Source organism: Mobula birostris, chromosome 6 (assembly GCF_030028105.1).
Source record: "Mobula birostris isolate sMobBir1 chromosome 6, sMobBir1.hap1, whole genome shotgun sequence".
NCBI classification, from domain to species: Eukaryota; Metazoa; Chordata; class Chondrichthyes; order Myliobatiformes; family Myliobatidae; genus Mobula; species Mobula birostris.
This window is the reverse complement of record NC_092375.1, coordinates 197808254-197826805: the sequence shown is the minus strand read 5'-3', so window position 1 is coordinate 197826805 and position 18552 is coordinate 197808254. Positions and strand designations below refer to the sequence as shown.

Here is an 18552-nt window from a genome sequence, read left to right as displayed (position 1 = left end):
CCAGTCTAGAATAGCCTGCTCTCTAGTTGGTTCCTCGACATGTTGGTTCAAAAAAACATCCCGCATACATTCCAAGAAATCCTCTTCCTCAGCACCTTTACCAATTTGGTTCACCCAATCTACATGTAGATTGAAGTCACCCATTATAACTGCTGTTCCTTTATTGCACACATTTCTAATTTCCTGTTTAATACCATCTCCAACCTCACTACTACTGATAGGTGGCCTGTACACAACTCCCACCAGCGTTTTCTGTCCCTTAGTGTTATGCAGCTCTACCCATATCGATTCCACATCTTCCCGGCTTATGTCCTTCCTTTCTATTGCGTTAATCTCATCTTTAACCAGCAATGCCACCCCACCTCCTTTTCTTTCATGTCTATCCCTCCTGAATATTGAATATCCCTGAACGTTGAGCTCCCATCCTTGGTCACCCTGGACCCATGTCTCTGTGATCCCAACTATGTCATAATCATTAATAACAATCTGCACTTTCAATTCATCTACCTTGTTACGAATGTTCCTTGCATTGACACACAAAGCCTTCAGGCGCTCTTTTACAACTCTCTTAGCCCTTATACAATTATGTTGAAAAGTGGCCCTTTTTGATGCTTGCCCTGGATTTGTCGGCCTGCCACTTTTACTTTTCTCCTTACTACTTTTTGCTTCTACCCTCACTTTACACCCCTCTGTCTCTCTGCACTGGTTCCCAGCCCCCTGTTGTGAACTAACCTCCTCTCGCCTAGCCTCTTTAATTTGATTCCCGCCCCCCCCCAACCATTCTAGTTTAAAGTCACCTCAGTAGCCCTCGCTAATCTCCCTGCCAGGATATTGGTTCCCCTAGGATTCAAGTGTAACCTGTCCTTTTTGTACAGGTCACGCCTGCGCCAAAAGAGGTCCCAATGTTCCAAAAACTTGAATCCCTGCCTCCTGCTCCAATCCCTCAGCCACGCATTTATCCTCCACCTCATCGCATTCCTACTCTCACTGTCACGTGGCACAGGCAGTAATCCCGAGATTACTACCTTTTCCAGTCCTTTTTCTCAACTCCCTTCCTAGATCCCTATATTCTCCTTTCAGGACCTCTTCCCTTTTCCTACCTATGTCATTGGTACCTATATGTACCACGACCTCTGGCTCCTCACCCTCCCACTTCAGGATATCTTGAACACGATCAGAAATATCCCAGACCCTGGCACCAGGGAGGCAAACTACCATCCGGGTCTCTGGACTGCGTCCACAGAATCGCCTATCTGACCCCCTTACTATCGAGTCCCCTATCACAACTGCCCTCCTCTTCCTTTCCCTACCCTTCTGCGCTACAGGGCCGGACTCTGTGCCGGAGGCATGGCCACTGTTGCTTCCCCCGGGTAAGCTGTCCCCTCCAACAGTACTCAAACAGGAGTACCTATTGTTAAGGGGCACAGCCACCTTCTCTATTAAATGATTATTTATTTCAAAAACGCTAAACCCCATAATAGTTTATTCTGTCCAATATTTTACATTCCTTCTTAACCCTCAAGCAGGGTTACTGACACAACTTCCCTGTAGCTCCTGAGGGCCATTGGGTGGGCAGTCATTATGAATATTCCCCTTTTATATGTCAAACACAATATGTTCATGAGCCACCCCCTGTCTCCCTGTCTCGACACATAGGTTAACCTTTCAGTTCTTTACATGCTCTCTTCTCTTGCCTTTTGTACTGAGGGAAATTATTTGAATGTACATTGTTTTTACTGCCAGTACTTTATCATCCCTTTTACAGTCTGAAAATCATGTTCCGCTCTTCCCCCACATTTTTAGTCTCTCTTCTACTTACCAATTTCTAAGCTTTTGTTGTCTTGCATAAACCTTCTTTTAAACCTTTATGAACTTTTTTCTTTGTGGTACCATGTCTACTCTGAAGTCCTTATATTCCCCAACCCTTCTTTCCTGATAAATTGGAAATGAAATTAGAACATAAAACATTGAACATTACAGTACAGTACTTATCCATGATGTTGTGCCGACATTTTAATCTACTCTAAGATCAATCTAACCCTTCCCTCTTACATAACCTTCCATTATGCAATCTTTGAAGAGTTTCTTAAATGTCCACAATGTATCTACCTCTATCAGCACCCGTGGCGGCATGTTCCATGCACTCGCCACTATCCCTACGATTAGAGTACTGTGTTGCTTATTTCTGTAATAAAACTTTATTAGTTTCTGTTAACCAGACTCCAACTAAGTGGTCCATTTCTGCTGGTTTGGCAACCCAGTTACGGGGTACGTAACAACCCTTAATCCAATTAAATGCTTTCCGAACTTGTTTGTTCCTATCCCTCTCCAATGGTATGGTAAAGGACATAGAATTGTGATCACTATCTATAAAATGCTCTTCCACTGAGAGATCTGACACCTGACCGGGTTCATTTCCCAATACCAGATTAAGTACGGCCTGTAGGCTTATCTGCATATTGTGTCAGGAAACCTTCTTGAACACACCTAACAAACTACCCCACCTAAACCCCTCACTCTAGGGAGATGCCAATCAATATTTGGGAAATTAAAATCTCCCACCACAACAACTTTGTTAGTATTACTCCTTTCCAGAATCAGTCTCCCTATCTGCTCCTCGGTGTCCCTGTTACTTATTGGGTTTCTATAAAAAACACCCAGTAGAGTTATTGACCCCTTCCTGTTCCTAACTTCCACCCACAGAGACTCCGTAGACAATCCCTTCACGGTGTCCACCTTTTCTGCAGCCATGACACTATCTCTGATCAACAGTGCCACCCCCCCCCCCACCTCTTTTGCCTCCCTCCAGTCCTTCCTGAAACATCTGAAGCCTGGCACTAGAAGTAACCATTTCTGCTCCTGAGCCATCCAAGTCTCTGTAATGGCCAAAACAGCATAGCTCCAAGTACTGATCCACACTCTAAGCTCATCCGCTTTGTTCATAATACTCATTGCGTTAAAATAAACACATCTCAAACCATCGGTCTGAGCGCGTCCCTTCTCTATCACCTGCCTATCCTCCCTCTCGCACTGTCTCCAAGCTTTCTCCATTTGTGAGTCAACCAGCTCTTCCTCTGTCTCTTCAGAATGATTCTCACCCACCAGCAATCCTAGTTTAAACTCTCCCCAACAGCCTTTGCAAACCTCCCCGCCAGGATATTGACCCCCCCTGGGATTCAAGTGCAACCCGTCCTTTTTGTACAGGTCACTCCTGCCCCAAAAGAGATCCCAATGATCCAGAAATCTGAATCCTTGCCCCCTGCTCCAATCCCTCAGCCACGCATTTATCCTCCACCTCACTCTATTCCTATACTCACTGTCACGTGGCACAGGCAGTAATCCCGAGATGACTTTGTGGTCGTGTTTCTCAACTTTCTTCCTAACTCCCTTTCAGGACCTCCTCCCTTTGTCGTTGGTATCAATATGTACCATGACCTCTCGCTGTTCTTCTTCCCACTTCAGGATATCTTGGACACGATAAGAACATCCCGGACCCTGACACTTGGGAGGCAAACTACCATCTGAGTTTCTTTCCTGCGTCCACAGAATCGCCTGTCTGACCCCCTAACTATAGAGTCCCCTATCACTGCTGCCATCCTCTTCCTCTCCCTACCCTTCTGAACCACAGGGTCAGATTCTGTGCCAGAGGCGCAACCACTGTTGCTTCCCCAAGTAGACCATCCCCCCCCAACAGTACTCAAACAGGAGGACTTATTGTCAAGGAGTACAGCCACAGGGGTGTTCTCTAGCCCAGTGGTCCCCAACCACCGGGCCGCAAAGCATGTGCTACCGGGCCGTGAGGAAACGATATGATTTGGCGATATGAAACGATATGAGTCAGTTGCACCTTTCCTCATTCCGTCATGCCCACTGTTGAACTTGAATGCACGCGAGGTCATTAGCCGCGCGTCATCCATGTCAGCGCGGGAAGAAGATCAACTCCTCGAGCTTGCAAATGACAACAGGCTGAAAAGTATGTTTGACATAATATCTCTGCCAGCATTCTGGATCAAAGTCAAGGCAAAGTCGAGATAGCCACGAAAGCACTGAAAACATTGCTTCCATTTCCAACGCACCTCTGCGAAGCGGGCTTTTCTGCAATGAATGCAACAAAAACTAAATTGCGGAATAGACTGGACATAAGGAACCCCCTTCGAGTATCGCTATCACCCATCACCGCTCGATGGGACCATGATGTTGCAGGGAAACAAGCTCAGGGCTCCCACTGATTCAGTGATATTGGTGTGTTGCAATGATTTTATATGTTCATATGAGGAAAATATGTGCTGTGTGTTTAATATCCAAACGTTACTTAAAATATTATGATGCTATTGACTTATAAGTGATTTATAATTGACTTATCACTATATTCATGCGAGGAAAATATGTGCTGTGTTTAATATTAAATTCGCATTATTTAGTATTAGCCACTTATAAGTGACTTATAGTTGACTTATCACCTATATTCCAGTCGTGATTAACACTCCCCCCCACTAGGTTTGCCAACTGTCCTGTATTAGCCGGGACATCCCGTGGGCTAAGTTGTTTTGTCCCATACGGGACCACCCTTGTCCCGTATTTCCCCCGCTAAGGTAGAGCGTTCCTATGAAACCTTTCCTGCTGAAATGGCATAAAGTGAAGAAGCAATTACCATTAATTTATATGGGAAAAAAATTTTGAGCGTTCCCAGACCCAAAAAAATAACCTACCAAATCATACCAAATAACACATAAAACCTAAAATAGCACTTAACATATAGTAAAAGCAGGAATGATATGGTAAATACACAGCCTATATAAAGTAGAAATAATGTATGTACAGTGTAGTTTCACTGAACAGAATCGCCAAAACCGATTTGTAGAAAAAAAATCGTCACGTACTCTGATGCGCACGTCATGCATGCGCACATCACGTATGCGCACGGCACACATGCGCACGTCACACATGCACACACAGGTGCTCGCACAAGGCTTCATGGTCATGGCAGCCTTTCTCAGGGTAAACACAGTGAGAAAGTTGACAACCCTACTCCACCCACTCCACCCGCACCCCCCCCACCCCCTGGTCGGCCGGCCGGTCCGTGAGAATATTGTCAATGTTAGACCGGTCTGCGGTGCAAAGAAGGTTGGGAACCCCTGCTCTAGCCTCTGACTCCTGCCCTTCCCTCTCCTGACTGTTACTCACTTTTCTGTCTCCCCATTCCCCAGAGTGACTACTTGCCTATAGCTCCTCTCTATCACCTCCTCACTCTCCCTGACCAGACGAAGGTAATTGAGGTGCATCTCCAGTTCCCTAACATGGTCCCTAAGGAGCTGCAGCTCAACACACCAGGTGCAGATGTGGCCGTCCGGGAGGCTGGGAGTCTCCTGGACCTCCCACATCTGACACCGAGCACAAAAAACCAGCCTCACAGACATACTTCGGGTCTGTATTCTACTCAGGCAACCTACCTGGCCTCGACCCGTTAACATCAAAGCCCCGTTGAGCCAAAGCTTTCCTACTCTGTCTCCGTCTACTCCGTCACCTGCTCCTCTGACGCTTGTTCTATAAGGCTGTCTCCTTCTAAACTCTTCTCGCTGTTTCATCACAATCTCTACATTAAGGTAGTACAAGGCAAAACAATAACATAATGCAGAATACAGTGTTATAGTTATAGTGAAAATGCAGTGCAGGCAGACGATAAGGTACAAGGCCAAAGACTGCAGGTGCTGGAATTTGGAGCAACACACAAAGTGCTGGATGAACTCAGTGGGTCAGGCAGCATCTATGGAGGGAAATGGACAGTCAATGTGTTCGTACACACCTTTTATCCAGACCACTCACATTTGAGTCCAGATGAGGAGTCTTGGTCCAAGACACCAACTGTCTATATTCATCCATAAATGTTCATGCTATCAGGTTGGAGGCTACCCAGACAACATATCAGGTGCTGCCTCTCCAACCTGATACCATTGATATCAACTTCTTCAACCTTGAGTAATTCCTTCACACACCCCTTTCTTTTTCCATTCCCATTCTGGATCATCTTCATCTTACAGAACAAGTTCCTTACCATCTGATCAAAAAGTGCCCAGAACATTGGAAGGGGGATATAGAGGAAGAGAACTCGGGAAACCATCTTAATTTCTTTGATCAACTGTTTCTGTAAGCAAAAAAAAAGTAGATTTAATTATTGCATCAATAAATACTTTGGCTTATATGTGTAAAATAATATGAACAGTTATTTCAAAATGACCTAGATTAAATTATTCAAAAAAGCCAATGGAAGAGTCTCACGTAACTGGATACTTTTCATTTGCCCAGTCAAGCCAATGTTCCCTCTTTGGATAAGTGCTGGAGCGATGTTTCCACCGATTGTGAATTGAAAACTGTAAGGAAAGACATTTCTTTACCATTTCACCGAGACCCGGATTTTGAAATTGACCAAAGAATTTAAGACTTGAAATTAACCTGCACTCAGGCTGGTCAGGAAAATGTTTTCCCAGGAAATCCATGGTTAGACCATAAGACCATAAGACAAAGGAGCAGAAGTAGGCCATTCGGCCGATCGAGTCTGCTCCGCCATTTTATCATGAGCTGATCCATTTTATCCTATTTAGTCCCACTGCCCCACCTTCTCACCATAACCTTTGATGCCCTGGCTACTCAGATACCTATCAATCTCTGCCTTAAATACACCCAATGACTTGGCCTCCACTGCTGCCCGTGGCAACAAATTGCATAGATTCACCACCCTCTGACTAAAAAATTTTTTTCGCATTTCTGTTCTGAAAGGGCGCCCTTCAATCCTGAAGTCATGCCCTCTCGTACTAGACTCCCCCATCATGGGAAACAACTTTGCCACATCCACTCTGTCCATGCCTTTTAACATTCGAAATGTTTCTATGAGGTCTCCCCTCATTCTTCTAAACTCCAAGGAATACAGTCCAAGAGGGGACAAACGTTCCTCATACGTTAACCCTCTCATTCCTGGAATCATACTAGTGAATCTTCTCTGTACCCTCTCCAACGTCAGCACATCCTTTCTTAAATAAGGAGACCAAAACTGCCCACAGTACTCCAAGTGAGGTCTCAGCAGCGCCTTATAGAGCCTCAACATCACATCCCTGCTCCTATACTCTATTCCTCTAGAAATGAATGCCAACATTGCATTCGCCTTCTTCACTACCGACTCAACCTGGAGGTTAACTTTAAGGGAATCCTGTACGAGGACTCCCAAGTCCCGTTGCATCTCAGAACTTTGAATTCTTTCCCCATTCAAATAATAGTCTGCCCTTTTATTTTTTCTGCCAAAGTGCATAACCATACACTTTCCAACATTGTACTTCATTTGCCACTTCTCTGCCCATTCTTCCAATCTATCCAAGTCTCTCTGCAGACTCTCCGTTTCCTCAGCACTACCGGCCCCTCCACCTATCTTCGTATCGTCAGCAAACTTAGCCACAAAGCCATCTATTCCATAATCCAAATCGTTGATGTACAATGTAAAAAGAAGCGGCCCCAACACTGATCCCTGTGGAATACCACTGGTAACCGGCAGCCAACCAGAATAGGATCCCTTTATTCCCACTCTCTGTTTCCTGCCAATCAGCCAACGCTCTATCCACGTATGTAACTTTCCTGTAATTCCATGGGTTCTTATCTTGTTAAGCAGCCTCATGTGTGGCACCTTGTCGAAGGCCTTCTGAAAATCCAAATATACAACATCCACTGCATCTCCCTTGTCTAGCCTACTGGTAATTTCCTCAAAAAATTGTAATAGGTTTGTCAGGCAGGATTTTCTTTTAAGGAATCCATGCTGAGTTCTGCCTATCTTGTCATATGCCTCCAGGTACTCTGTAACCTCATCCTTGACAATCGACTCCAACAACTTCCCAACCACCGACGTCAAGCGAACAGGTCTATAATTTCCTTTTTGCTTCCTTGCCCCCTTCTTAAATAACGGAGTGACATTTGCAATCTTCCAGTCTTCCGGAACCATGCCAGAATCTATCGACTTTTGAAAGACCATTGCTAATGCCTCCGCAATCTCCACAGCTACTTCCTTCAGAACACGAGGGTGCATTCCATCTGGTCCAGGAGATTTATCGACCTTTAGCCTATTCAGCTTCCTGAGTACTTTCTCTGTCGTAATTGTGACTGTGCACACTTTTCTTCCCTGCCACCCTTGAGTGTCCGGTATCCTGCTGTCTTCCTCAGTGAAGACTGATGCAAAATACTTGTTCAGTTCCTCTGCCATCTCCTCATCTCCCATTACAATTTCTCCAGTATCATTTTCTATTGGTCCTATATCTACTCTCACCTGTCTTTTACTCTTTATATACTTGAAAAAGCTTTTAGTATCCTCTTTGATATTATTTGCTAGTTTCCTTTCATAGTTAATCTTTCCTCTCTTAATGACCTTCTTGGTTTCCTTTTGTAAGGTTTTAAAGACTTCCCAATCCTCTGTCTTCCCACTAATTTTTGCTTCCTTATATGCCCTCTCCTTAGCTTTAACTTTGGCTTTGACTTCTCTTGTCAACCACGGTTGCATCCTTTTTCCACTCGAAAATTTCTTCTTTTTTGGAATATACCTGTCTTGCACATTCCACAATTCTCGCATAAATTCCAGCCACTGCTGCTCTGCTGTCTTTCCCGCCAGTGTCTCTTTCCAGTCAACTTTGGCCAGTTCCTCTCTCATGCCACTGTAGTTTCCTTTACTCCACTGAAACACCGACACATCAGATTTCGGCTTCTCTTTTTCTAATTTCACAGTGAACTCAGTCATGTTATGGTCACTGTCTCCTAAGGGTTCCTTCACCTCAATCTCTCCAATCACCTCCTGTTCATTACACAATACCCAATCCAGTACAGCCGATCCCCTAGTGGGCTCAACAACAAGCTGTTCTAAAAAGCCATTTTGCAGACATTCTACAAATTCTCTCTCGAGATCCAGTGCCGACCTAATTTTTCCAATCTACTCGCATGTTAAAATCCCCCACAATTATCATAACACTGCCCTTCTGACAAGCCTTTTCTATTTCCTGTCGTAATTTGTAGTCCACATCCCTGCAGCTGTTTGGAGGCCTATAAATAACTGCCATCAGGGTCCTTTTACCCCTGCTATTCCTTAGTTCAACCCATAAAGATTCTGCACCTTCCGATCCTATACCATCTCTTTCTAATGACTTAATATCATTTCTTACCAATAAAGCCACGCCTCCCCCTCTGCCTACCTTCCTATCCTTTTGATACACCGTGTATCCTTGGACGTTCAGCTCCCAGAGACATGCATCCTCTAGCCAGGTCTCAGTGATGGCCACAATATCATACCTGCCAATCTGTAGCTGTACAACAAGATCATCCACCTTATTTCTTATGCTGCGTGCATTTAAGTACAACACCTTAAGACCAGTATTTGATACTTTTTGCTTTGATTTCACTGCAACTTTATTGCACTGCAACTCATCCCGATGGCTACACATTTGCCCCATCACCTGCCTGTCTTTCCTGACATCTTTACTGCTCACTATCTTAGATTTATTTCTGTTTTCTCCTTTCTCCGCTCTATCGTTCCGGTTCCCATCCCCCTGCCAAATTAGTTTAAACCCTCCCTAACAGCTCTATTAAACTTTCCCGCCAGGATATTGGTCCCCTTCGGGTTCAGGTGTAACCTGTCCTTTTTGAACAGGTCATACTTCCCCCAGAAGAGATCCCAATTATCCAAGAATCTGAAGCCCTGCCCCCTACACCAGTCTCTCAGCCAGGCATTTATCTGCCTGATCCGACTACTCTTGCCCTTGCTAGCACGTGGCACAGGTAGCAATCCCGAGATTACTACCCTGGAGGTCCTGCTTCTCAGCTTCCTTCCTAACTCCTGGAAATCTCTCTTCAGGACCTCCTCCTTTGTCCTATCTATGTCATTGGTACTAACATGTACCAAGACAACTGGCTGCTCACCCTCCCCCTTTAGAATATTCAGGACCTGATCCGAGACATCCCGTACCCTGGCACCTGGGAGGCAATACACCATGCGGGTATCTCTGTCAGGCTCACAGAATCTCCTGTCTGTTCCCCTGACTATGGAATCCTCCACGACTACCGCATTTCTCTTCTCCCTCCTTCTCTCCTGCATAACAGCGCCAGGCTCAGTGCCAGAGACCCAGTCACCGTGGGCGTCCCCCGTCAGGTCATCCCTCTCAACAGCATCTAGAACAAGATATTTGTTGCTGAGGGGGACAGCCACAGTGTGCTCTCCACTATCCGGGCATTTCCCTTCCCTCTCTTGACATCTTAGAAACACCATTTTTGAGTCTACACACATTTTAAATAAGAAACATTACACAATGTTGCATCCAACGTCAGTAATACCAAGGAAATGATTGTGGGCTTCCAGAAGAGGAAATCCCGGGAACATACACCAGTCCTCATTGAGGAGTCAGCATTACAAAGTTGAACAGTTTCAAGTTCCTGTAGATCTATCCTGGGTCCGATTACATTGCAGGTACATCAGCGGCTATATCTCATTAAGAGCCTGAGGAGATTAATATGTCACTAAAGACTCAAGCAATTTCTATAGCTGTACCATGGACAGCAGTCTAATTGGATGCATCTCTGTCTGGTATGAAGAACTGGAAAAAGTCGCAGAGGGTTCTAAAGCAGGCCAGCTCTATCATGGACATCTTCAAAAGGTGATAGCTCAGAAAGGTGGCGTCAATCATTAAGGACCCCACTACCCAGGCCATGCGATCTTCTCATCACTACCATCAGGGAGGTGTTACAGGAGCCTGAAGACACACACTCAATGTTTTAGGAACAGTTTCTTCCCCTCCACCACTTTCAATGGTCTGTAAACCCATGAACACTATTTACTATTTATACTCTCTTTTTTGCACTACTTATTTAATTTTTTATACATATTTTTCTGGGTGGTATTAATCTGTATTTTCCCTCAATCCTGGGCACTCTACCAGAAGACTGGGAGCTTGAGGTTTGGTGTAGTGTCCTTGCTGTTCCTAGCAGTGCACTCTTCAGGACTGAGAGCTCAGATGTTATTCCCAGGATTTATGAAGCCATTCTCCCAGTCCAAGTGTCACAGCTCCAAGTGCTCCTGTCACCACTGGGATTACTCTGGCTTTAACGTTCCACATCCTTTCCATCTGCTCTTTCAAGCCCTGGTATTTCTCCAACTTCTCATATTCTTTCTTCCTGGTGCTACTGTCATTCGGAATTGCCAAATGTATTACTATTGCTTTCTTCAGTTCCTTGTCCAATATTACTGTATCTGGTTGGTTGGCCAGTATCTGCTTATCAGTCTGCATCTGGAAGTCCCACAGGATCTTAGCTCTGTCATTCTCCACGACCTTCTCGGGGGTTTCCCATTTGAACTTGGGACTGCCCAATCCATACTCAGCACAGATGTTCCTGTACACAATTCCTGCAACTTGGTTGTGCCGTTTAGTGTATACTGTCCCTGCCTGCATCTTGCACCCTGCTACTATTGCTCCTGTGCTCAGCGCCTGTTCATGCGTAGCCACAGGCAGTGCCTCTGTGCTGTTCCTCAGCCCTGCCATTTCTAGCCATTGGTAGGACTTTTTTATGTCAGCCACCTCTGATATCTGGTGATGGTAAACACTACCTCACTTTTTTAATATATATTATTCCTGTTTATGCACGATTTTTAATCCATTCAATATATGTATACTGTAAGTAATTGATCGATTGATTTTTTATCATTTTTCTTCTTCTATATTATGTATTGCATTGAACTGCTTTTGCTAAGTTAACAAATTTCCCGAAACATGCCGCTGATAATAAACCTGATTCTGAATGTGATGGTAGATCCCATGCAATGACTTTTCCTGCCATGGCCTCTGGGTCCACTATGGCTCTGCTTTACCTACTTTAATTTTCATGTCCCCTGCCTGTTATCTGAGGTATCTCCTAGCAGGTCGTCCTTAGGGGCTATCCACTGACATACTCAAGGATGTTTTGCATTTCTTCCAGTTCCTTCCTTAAAGAGTGGAGTGAAGTTCGCAATCATTCAGTCCACTGGACCATGCTAGGATCAAGTGATTCTTGAAAGATCATGACAAATGCATCCGTTATCTCTTCAGCAACCTCCTTCAGGATCCTGGGATATAGTCCAGCTGGTCCTTGAGTTTGCTTAGCACTTTTACCTTTGTAATAGCAATGGCACTCACTCCTGCTCCCTGACACTCACAGACCTCTGGCACACTGCTGGTATCTTCCACAGTGAAAACAGATGCAAAGTACCCATTAAGTTAATCTACCATTTCTTTGTTCCTCATTACTACCTCACCAGCATCATTTCCCAGTGATCCAATATCAACTCTCACCTCCCTTTTACTTTTTATATAATTGAAAAAACCTTTGGTATCCTGCTTTGTATTATTGGCTAGTCTGCCCTCATATTTCATCTTTTCCCTTCTTATAGATTTTTTAGCTGCCTTTTGTTGGAGGTGAGGACCTTGCAGCTAGGGAGTAAATTGAAAAACAGAACCAAAAATGTGGTAATTGCTGGATTACTACCTGAGCCACGTGCAAATAGGCACAGGATCAAGAAGTTTAGAGAGTTAAATGCGTGGCGGATAGGGCTTTAAACTAAATAGAGGGGGGTGGGTTCAACAGTTTGGAAAAGTATCGACAAATAAAAAAGAAAAGTGTGGATAAAGATAAAGTAAAACAAAAGATAAAAAAGAGAAAAGTAAGAGTGGATCCAGAAAAGTCAAGTGCAGAAGAGAAAAAGCACAATGAGTGTAAGGGCACTTTATCTGAATGCCTGTAGTATTCAAAACAAGGTCAGTGAACTCGTGGCACAAATCAGTACAAAGAGGTATGATTTAGTGGCCTTACAGAAACAAGGCTACAGGGTGGACAGAACTGGGAATTAAATATCCAAGGATATTAGGTAATATGGAAGGATAGGCAGGAAGGTAAGGGAGGTGGGGTAGCGCTTTTAATTAAGGATGAGATCAGGGAGATAGTGCAAGATGATATAAGATTTAAGGAGCAGAATGTTGAATCCATCCGAGTAGAATATTACGAATAGTAAAGGGAAAAAATCACTGGTGGGAGTTGTCTATCGGCCACTGAATAATAACATTATAGTGGCACAGGCAATAAACAGAAAAATATCTGAGGAATGTAAGAATGGAACAGCAATTATCATGGGGGACTTTAATTTGCACATAGTTTGGGAGAATCAAGTTTGTCAAGGCAGTCTTGAGGAGGACTTCATAGAATGCATCTGTGATGACTTTCTTAAACAGGATGTTACTCATCATATAAGGGAATGTGCTATTTTAGATCAGGTCCTGTGCAATGAGACAGGGAAAATAAGTGATCTGGTAGTTAGAGATCCTCTTGGAAACAGTGGTCACTGTATGATTGAGTTTCTCATGCAAAAAGAGGGTGTAATAGTTTGATATAAAACCAGTGTATTATGCCTAAACAATGGAGACTATAATGGAATGAGGGAGGAGTTGGATAGGGTAGACTGGGAACACAAGCTATATGGTGGGACGGTTGAGGAACAGTGGAAGATTTTCAAAGAGATTTTTCAGGGTGCTCATTAAAAGTATATTCTAGTTAAAAGCAAGGGCCGTAAGGGTGGAGAAAGCCAGCCATGAATAGCTAAGGAAATAAAGGAAGGCATCAAACTAAAAGCTCATGCATACAAAGTCGCCAAGAGTAGTGGGAAACTGGAAGATTGGGAAAACTTTAAAAAGCAACAAAGAACCACTAAGTGAGCAATAAAGAAAGGGAAGATAGATTATGAAAATGAGCTAGCACAAAATATACAATTGAATAGTAAAAGTTTTTACAATTATTAAAAGCAGAAAATGGTGGCTAAAGTGAATGTCGGTCCCTTGGAGGACAAGAAGGGGGAATTGATATGGGTAATGAGGAAATGGCTGAGGCTTTGAATGACTATTTTGTGTCAGTCTTCACGGTAGAGGACACGTCTAACATGCCAAAGAGAGATGATATGGATATGATGGGAGGTGAGGACCTCAATGCAATAGCTATCACTAAAGAGGTAGTGCTGAAAAAACTTGTGGGTCTTAAGATAGACTCATCCCCTGGTCCTGAAGGAATGCATCCCAGAGTACTGAAAGAAATGGCAGAGGTTATAGTCAAGGCTTTGGTGATCATCAACCAAAATTCTCTGGACTCTGGGCAGGTCCCAGTGGATTGGATTAGGATTAAGATAATTTTTTCCATAGATGCTGCCTGGTCTGCTGAGTTCCTTCAGCATTTTGTGTGTATTATTTGGGACTGGATGGTCAGGAGAACTAAAAAAGTTCTGTTGCGGTGATAGAGCATCCCAAAAGCTGTGCTCCCTGCCTGGTGCCCAGGTTCTGGACAACTTATCTGACCTGTAGAGGAATTTGAAGTGGAAGGGGAAAGATCCAATTGTTGTGGTTCATGTGGGTAACAATGTCACACCACTGTTCAAAAAAAGATTAGGTAAAAGGCAGGTAACTACAGGCCAGTTAGTTTAACATTTGTAGTTGGGAAAATGTTTGAAGCTGTCATTAAAGAAGAAGTATGAGGCACCTGGAAAGAAACGGATCCATCAGGCAGATACAGCATGGATTCAGAAAAGGCAGGTCCTGTTTGACAACTTACTGGAGTTCTTTGAGGGTATAATGAGCACAGTGGATAGAGGGGAACAGATGGACGTTATTTACTCGGATTTCCAGAAGGCATTCGATAAGGTGCCACATAAAAGACATCCATAGGATAAGGAAGCATAGAGTTGGGGTGATGTATTAGTATGGATTGCTCTTGCAGAGCAGCACACCATACCCACTTCCATTTTCTTACAGGGGAACTGCACTCGTGACCCCAATCCGTCATCTGAGGTTAATTGATTTTGAGTTTTCATAGATTTTTTTTAAATGTCTTAAAACAAAGCTGTTTACTGAATTACCCAGGGCTGTGAAAGTAGATTTCAACTGTAGAAGTTTTAAACGGGAATATAGTCCCAAATGGGAATATCTGAGGATTCCCTTTGGAGCTGCATCCAAACAGTATCCCTTTAATGGTGCCATCTTAAATTAGCCACACACCTTCTTAAATTAGAACACACACCAATCCTCATTGAGGGATCAGAAGTGGAAAGGGCAAGCGGTTTCAAGCTTCTGGGTGTCAACATCTCTGAGGATCTATTCTGGGCCCAACATATTGATGCAATTGCTCAGAAGGCCTGGCAACAGCTGTCCTTCATTAGGAGTTTGAAGAGAGTTGGTGTGTCAAAGACACAAATGTCTACAAATGTACTGTGAAGAGCATTCTAACTGGTTGTATCACCATCTGGTATGGAGCAGCCACTGCACAGGATCAGAAAGAGATGCAGAAAATTGTAAACTCAGCCACGGGCACTAGTCTACCCAGCATTGAGGACATCTTCAAGGAGTGATGCCTCAAAAAGGCAGCATCCATCGTTAAGGACCCCCGTCACCCGAGACATGCCTTCTTCTCATTGCTACCATCGAGGTGGAGGTTCAGGAACCTAAAGACACACAGTTTAACTTTTCAGGAATATCTTCCCTCTGTCATCAGATTTCTGAATGGACCTATGAACACTACCTCAGTATTTTTTTCTCTCTCTTTGTACTTCATTTAAATTTCATTTTCCTTGTTCACATATACTTACTGTAATTTAAAGATTTTATTGCTATGTATTGCAATGTACTGCTACTGCAAAGCAACAAATTTTATGCCATATGCCAGTGATATTAAACCTGATTCCGATTCTGAATCTTCTGAATTCTTTAGCCAAAAAGTGGAGTCTCTCTGGAATTCAATGCCAAGTAATTGAGTATATTTAAAGCAGAGTTGGATAGGTTGTTAATTAGTAAGGGCATCAAATGTTAGGTGGAGAAGGCAGAAGAATGGAGTTGAGAGGTAAAATAAATTAGCCAAGATCGAATGTTGGAGCAGATGCAATGGCTGAATTATCTAATTCTGCTCCGATGCCTTAAGATCTAACCCATTATAATGCCCCTAGTGTTTTCCTCTGGTAAGAGTGAAGTCAGGGAAACAGAGATTCAATCACTGTCAATCTGCAGTTCAAGGGAAATGGCAAGTGTTCCAGAGAAAGGAACTAACTAGTCTACTCTTTGAATGAACTATTACAGGCCAATAGTTTCCTCTCGTGCTCTAGTATTCTTGAGTTTAAACATCTTCATTCATATATAATAATTAATATAGTAAGAATTGGTGTGTTTAATGGTTCTGTGCCCGTACTCGATATGGGTCAGGATGAGGGTGAATCTCATTGAAACCTGCTGGATACTGAAAAAGCAGGGTAGAGTGGATATGAACAGGGTATTTCCATGAATAGGAAGGTCTAGCATTCAGGATATAAGACCATGAGACATAGAAGCAGAATTTGGCCATCTGGCCTATTGAGTCTGTTCTGCAATTCAATCATGTCTGATCATTTTTCTCAATCTCCTACATAACTACAGTTCCCAGCTTTCTCCCTGTAACCTTTGATGCCATGTCCAAACAAGAACCTATCAATTTCTGCATTAAATACACCCAACGACCTGGCCTCCACGGCTGCATGTGGCGACACATTCCACAAATTCATCACCCTTTGGCTAAAGAAATTTCTCTCCATCTCTGTTTTGAAAGGGCGCCCATCTATCCTGAGGCTATGCCCTCTTGTCCTAAACTCTCCCAATATGGGAAACATCCTTTCACATCTACTCAGTCTAGGCCTTTCAACGTTCGAAAGGTTTCAATGAGATCCCCCCTCATCCTTCTAAATTCCAGTGAGTACAGACCCAGAGACATCAAACGTTCCTCATATGATAATCTTTTAAGTCCTTGAATCATCGTTGTGAACCTCCTCTGGACCCTCTCCAATGCCAGCACATCTTTTCTAAGATGAGGGGCCCAAAACTGTTCAGAATACTCAAGGTGAGGTCTCATCAGTGCCTTATAAAGCCTCAGCATCACATCCCTGCTCTTGTATTCTGGACCTCTTGAAATCATTGCTAACATGGCATTAGCCTTCCTCACCACCAACTCAACCTGCAAATTAACCTTTAGGGTGTTCTACACAAGGACTCCAAAGAGGATTTCTGGATTTTCTTCCCATTTAGAAAATAGTCTGCACATTTATTTCTGCTACCAAAGTGCATGACCATGTATTTTCTAACATTGCATTCATTTGCCACTTTCTTGCCCATTCTCCTAATCTGTCTAAATCTTTCTATATCCTACCTGTTTCCACAACACTACCTGCCCTTCTGCCAATCTTCATATCAGAAGCAAATTTGGCAACAAAACCATCTATTCCGTCATCCAAATAATTTATATACAGCATAAAAAGAAGTGGTCCCAACACCGATTCCTGTGGAACACCACTGATCACTGGCGGCCAACCAGAAAAGGATCCTTTTATTCCAATTTGCTGCCTCCTACCAATCAGCCAATATTTTAACCATGTCAGTAACTTTCCTGTAACACCATGGGCTCTTAACTTGGCAAGCAGCCTCATGTGTGGCAGCTTGTCAAGGGCCTTTTGAAAGTCCAAATATACAACATCAACTACATTCCCTTTATCTATCCTACTTGTATCTCCTCAAAGAATTCCAACAGGTTCGTCAGGCAGAATTTTCCCTGAAGGAAACCATGTTGACTTTGTACTATCTTGACCTGTGTCACCAAGTATTCCATCATCTCATCCTTAACAATTGACACTAACATCTTTACAACCACTGAGGTCAGGCGAAATGGTTCATAATTTCCTTTCTGCTGCCTTCCTCTTTTCTTAAAGAATGGAATGACATTTGCAATTTTCCAGTCCTCTGGCACCATGCCAGAGTGCAATCATTTTAAAAAGATCATTTCTAATGCCACCACAATCTCTAACGCTACATCTTTCAGAACCCTAGTGTGGAGTTCATCTGGTCTGGGTGGCTAACCTCTTTCTGAACCCTAGGGTGCAGTTCCTCTGCTCTGGGTGACTTATGTGCTTTAAGGCATTCAGCTTTTTGAGCACCTTCTCTTTTGTAATAGTAGCTGCACCCACTTCTCTTCCTTCACACACTACAACATCAGGCATACCACTAGTGTCTTCCAAAGTGAGGACTGATGCCAAATACTCATTTAGTTCCTCAGCCATCTCCTTGTCCCCCGTTATTATTTCTTCTGTTTCATTTCCTCGCAGTCCTCTATCCATTCTCATTTCTCTTTTATTTTTAACATATTTTAAAAAAACTTTTACTATCCACTTTGATATTTGCTAGCTTGCTTTCATATTTCATCTTTTCCCTTCTAATGATTTTTTTAGTTGCTCTCTATAGGTTTTTAAAACCTTCCCAATCCTCTCTCTTCCCATTAATTTTTGCTTTGTTGTATGCCCTTCCTTTTGCTTTTACAATAGCTTTGACTTTCCGTGTCAGCCATGGTTGTACTATTTTTCCATTTGAATATATCTTCACTTTTGGAATATACATGTCCTGAACCTTCCTCATTTTTCCCAGAAACTCACACCATTGCTGCTCTGCTGTCGTCCCTGCCAGCAGC

At 43.4% G+C, this 18552-nt stretch overlaps 1 protein-coding gene across 1 annotated transcript in view; it reads right to left on the bottom strand.

Moving 5' to 3' along the window:
* Positions 1 to 18552, bottom strand: part of slc15a2 (solute carrier family 15 member 2) — a 237643-nt gene that overhangs the window by 133345 nt on the left and 85746 nt on the right. The window contains exons 7-8 of the mRNA XM_072259699.1: positions 6282 to 6368; positions 6053 to 6142 (exon numbers count right to left, since the gene is read on the bottom strand). Of these exons, the coding sequence (XP_072115800.1) occupies positions 6053 to 6142; positions 6282 to 6368 (177 nt within the window). The remainder of the gene's footprint in view (positions 1 to 6052; positions 6143 to 6281; positions 6369 to 18552) is intronic.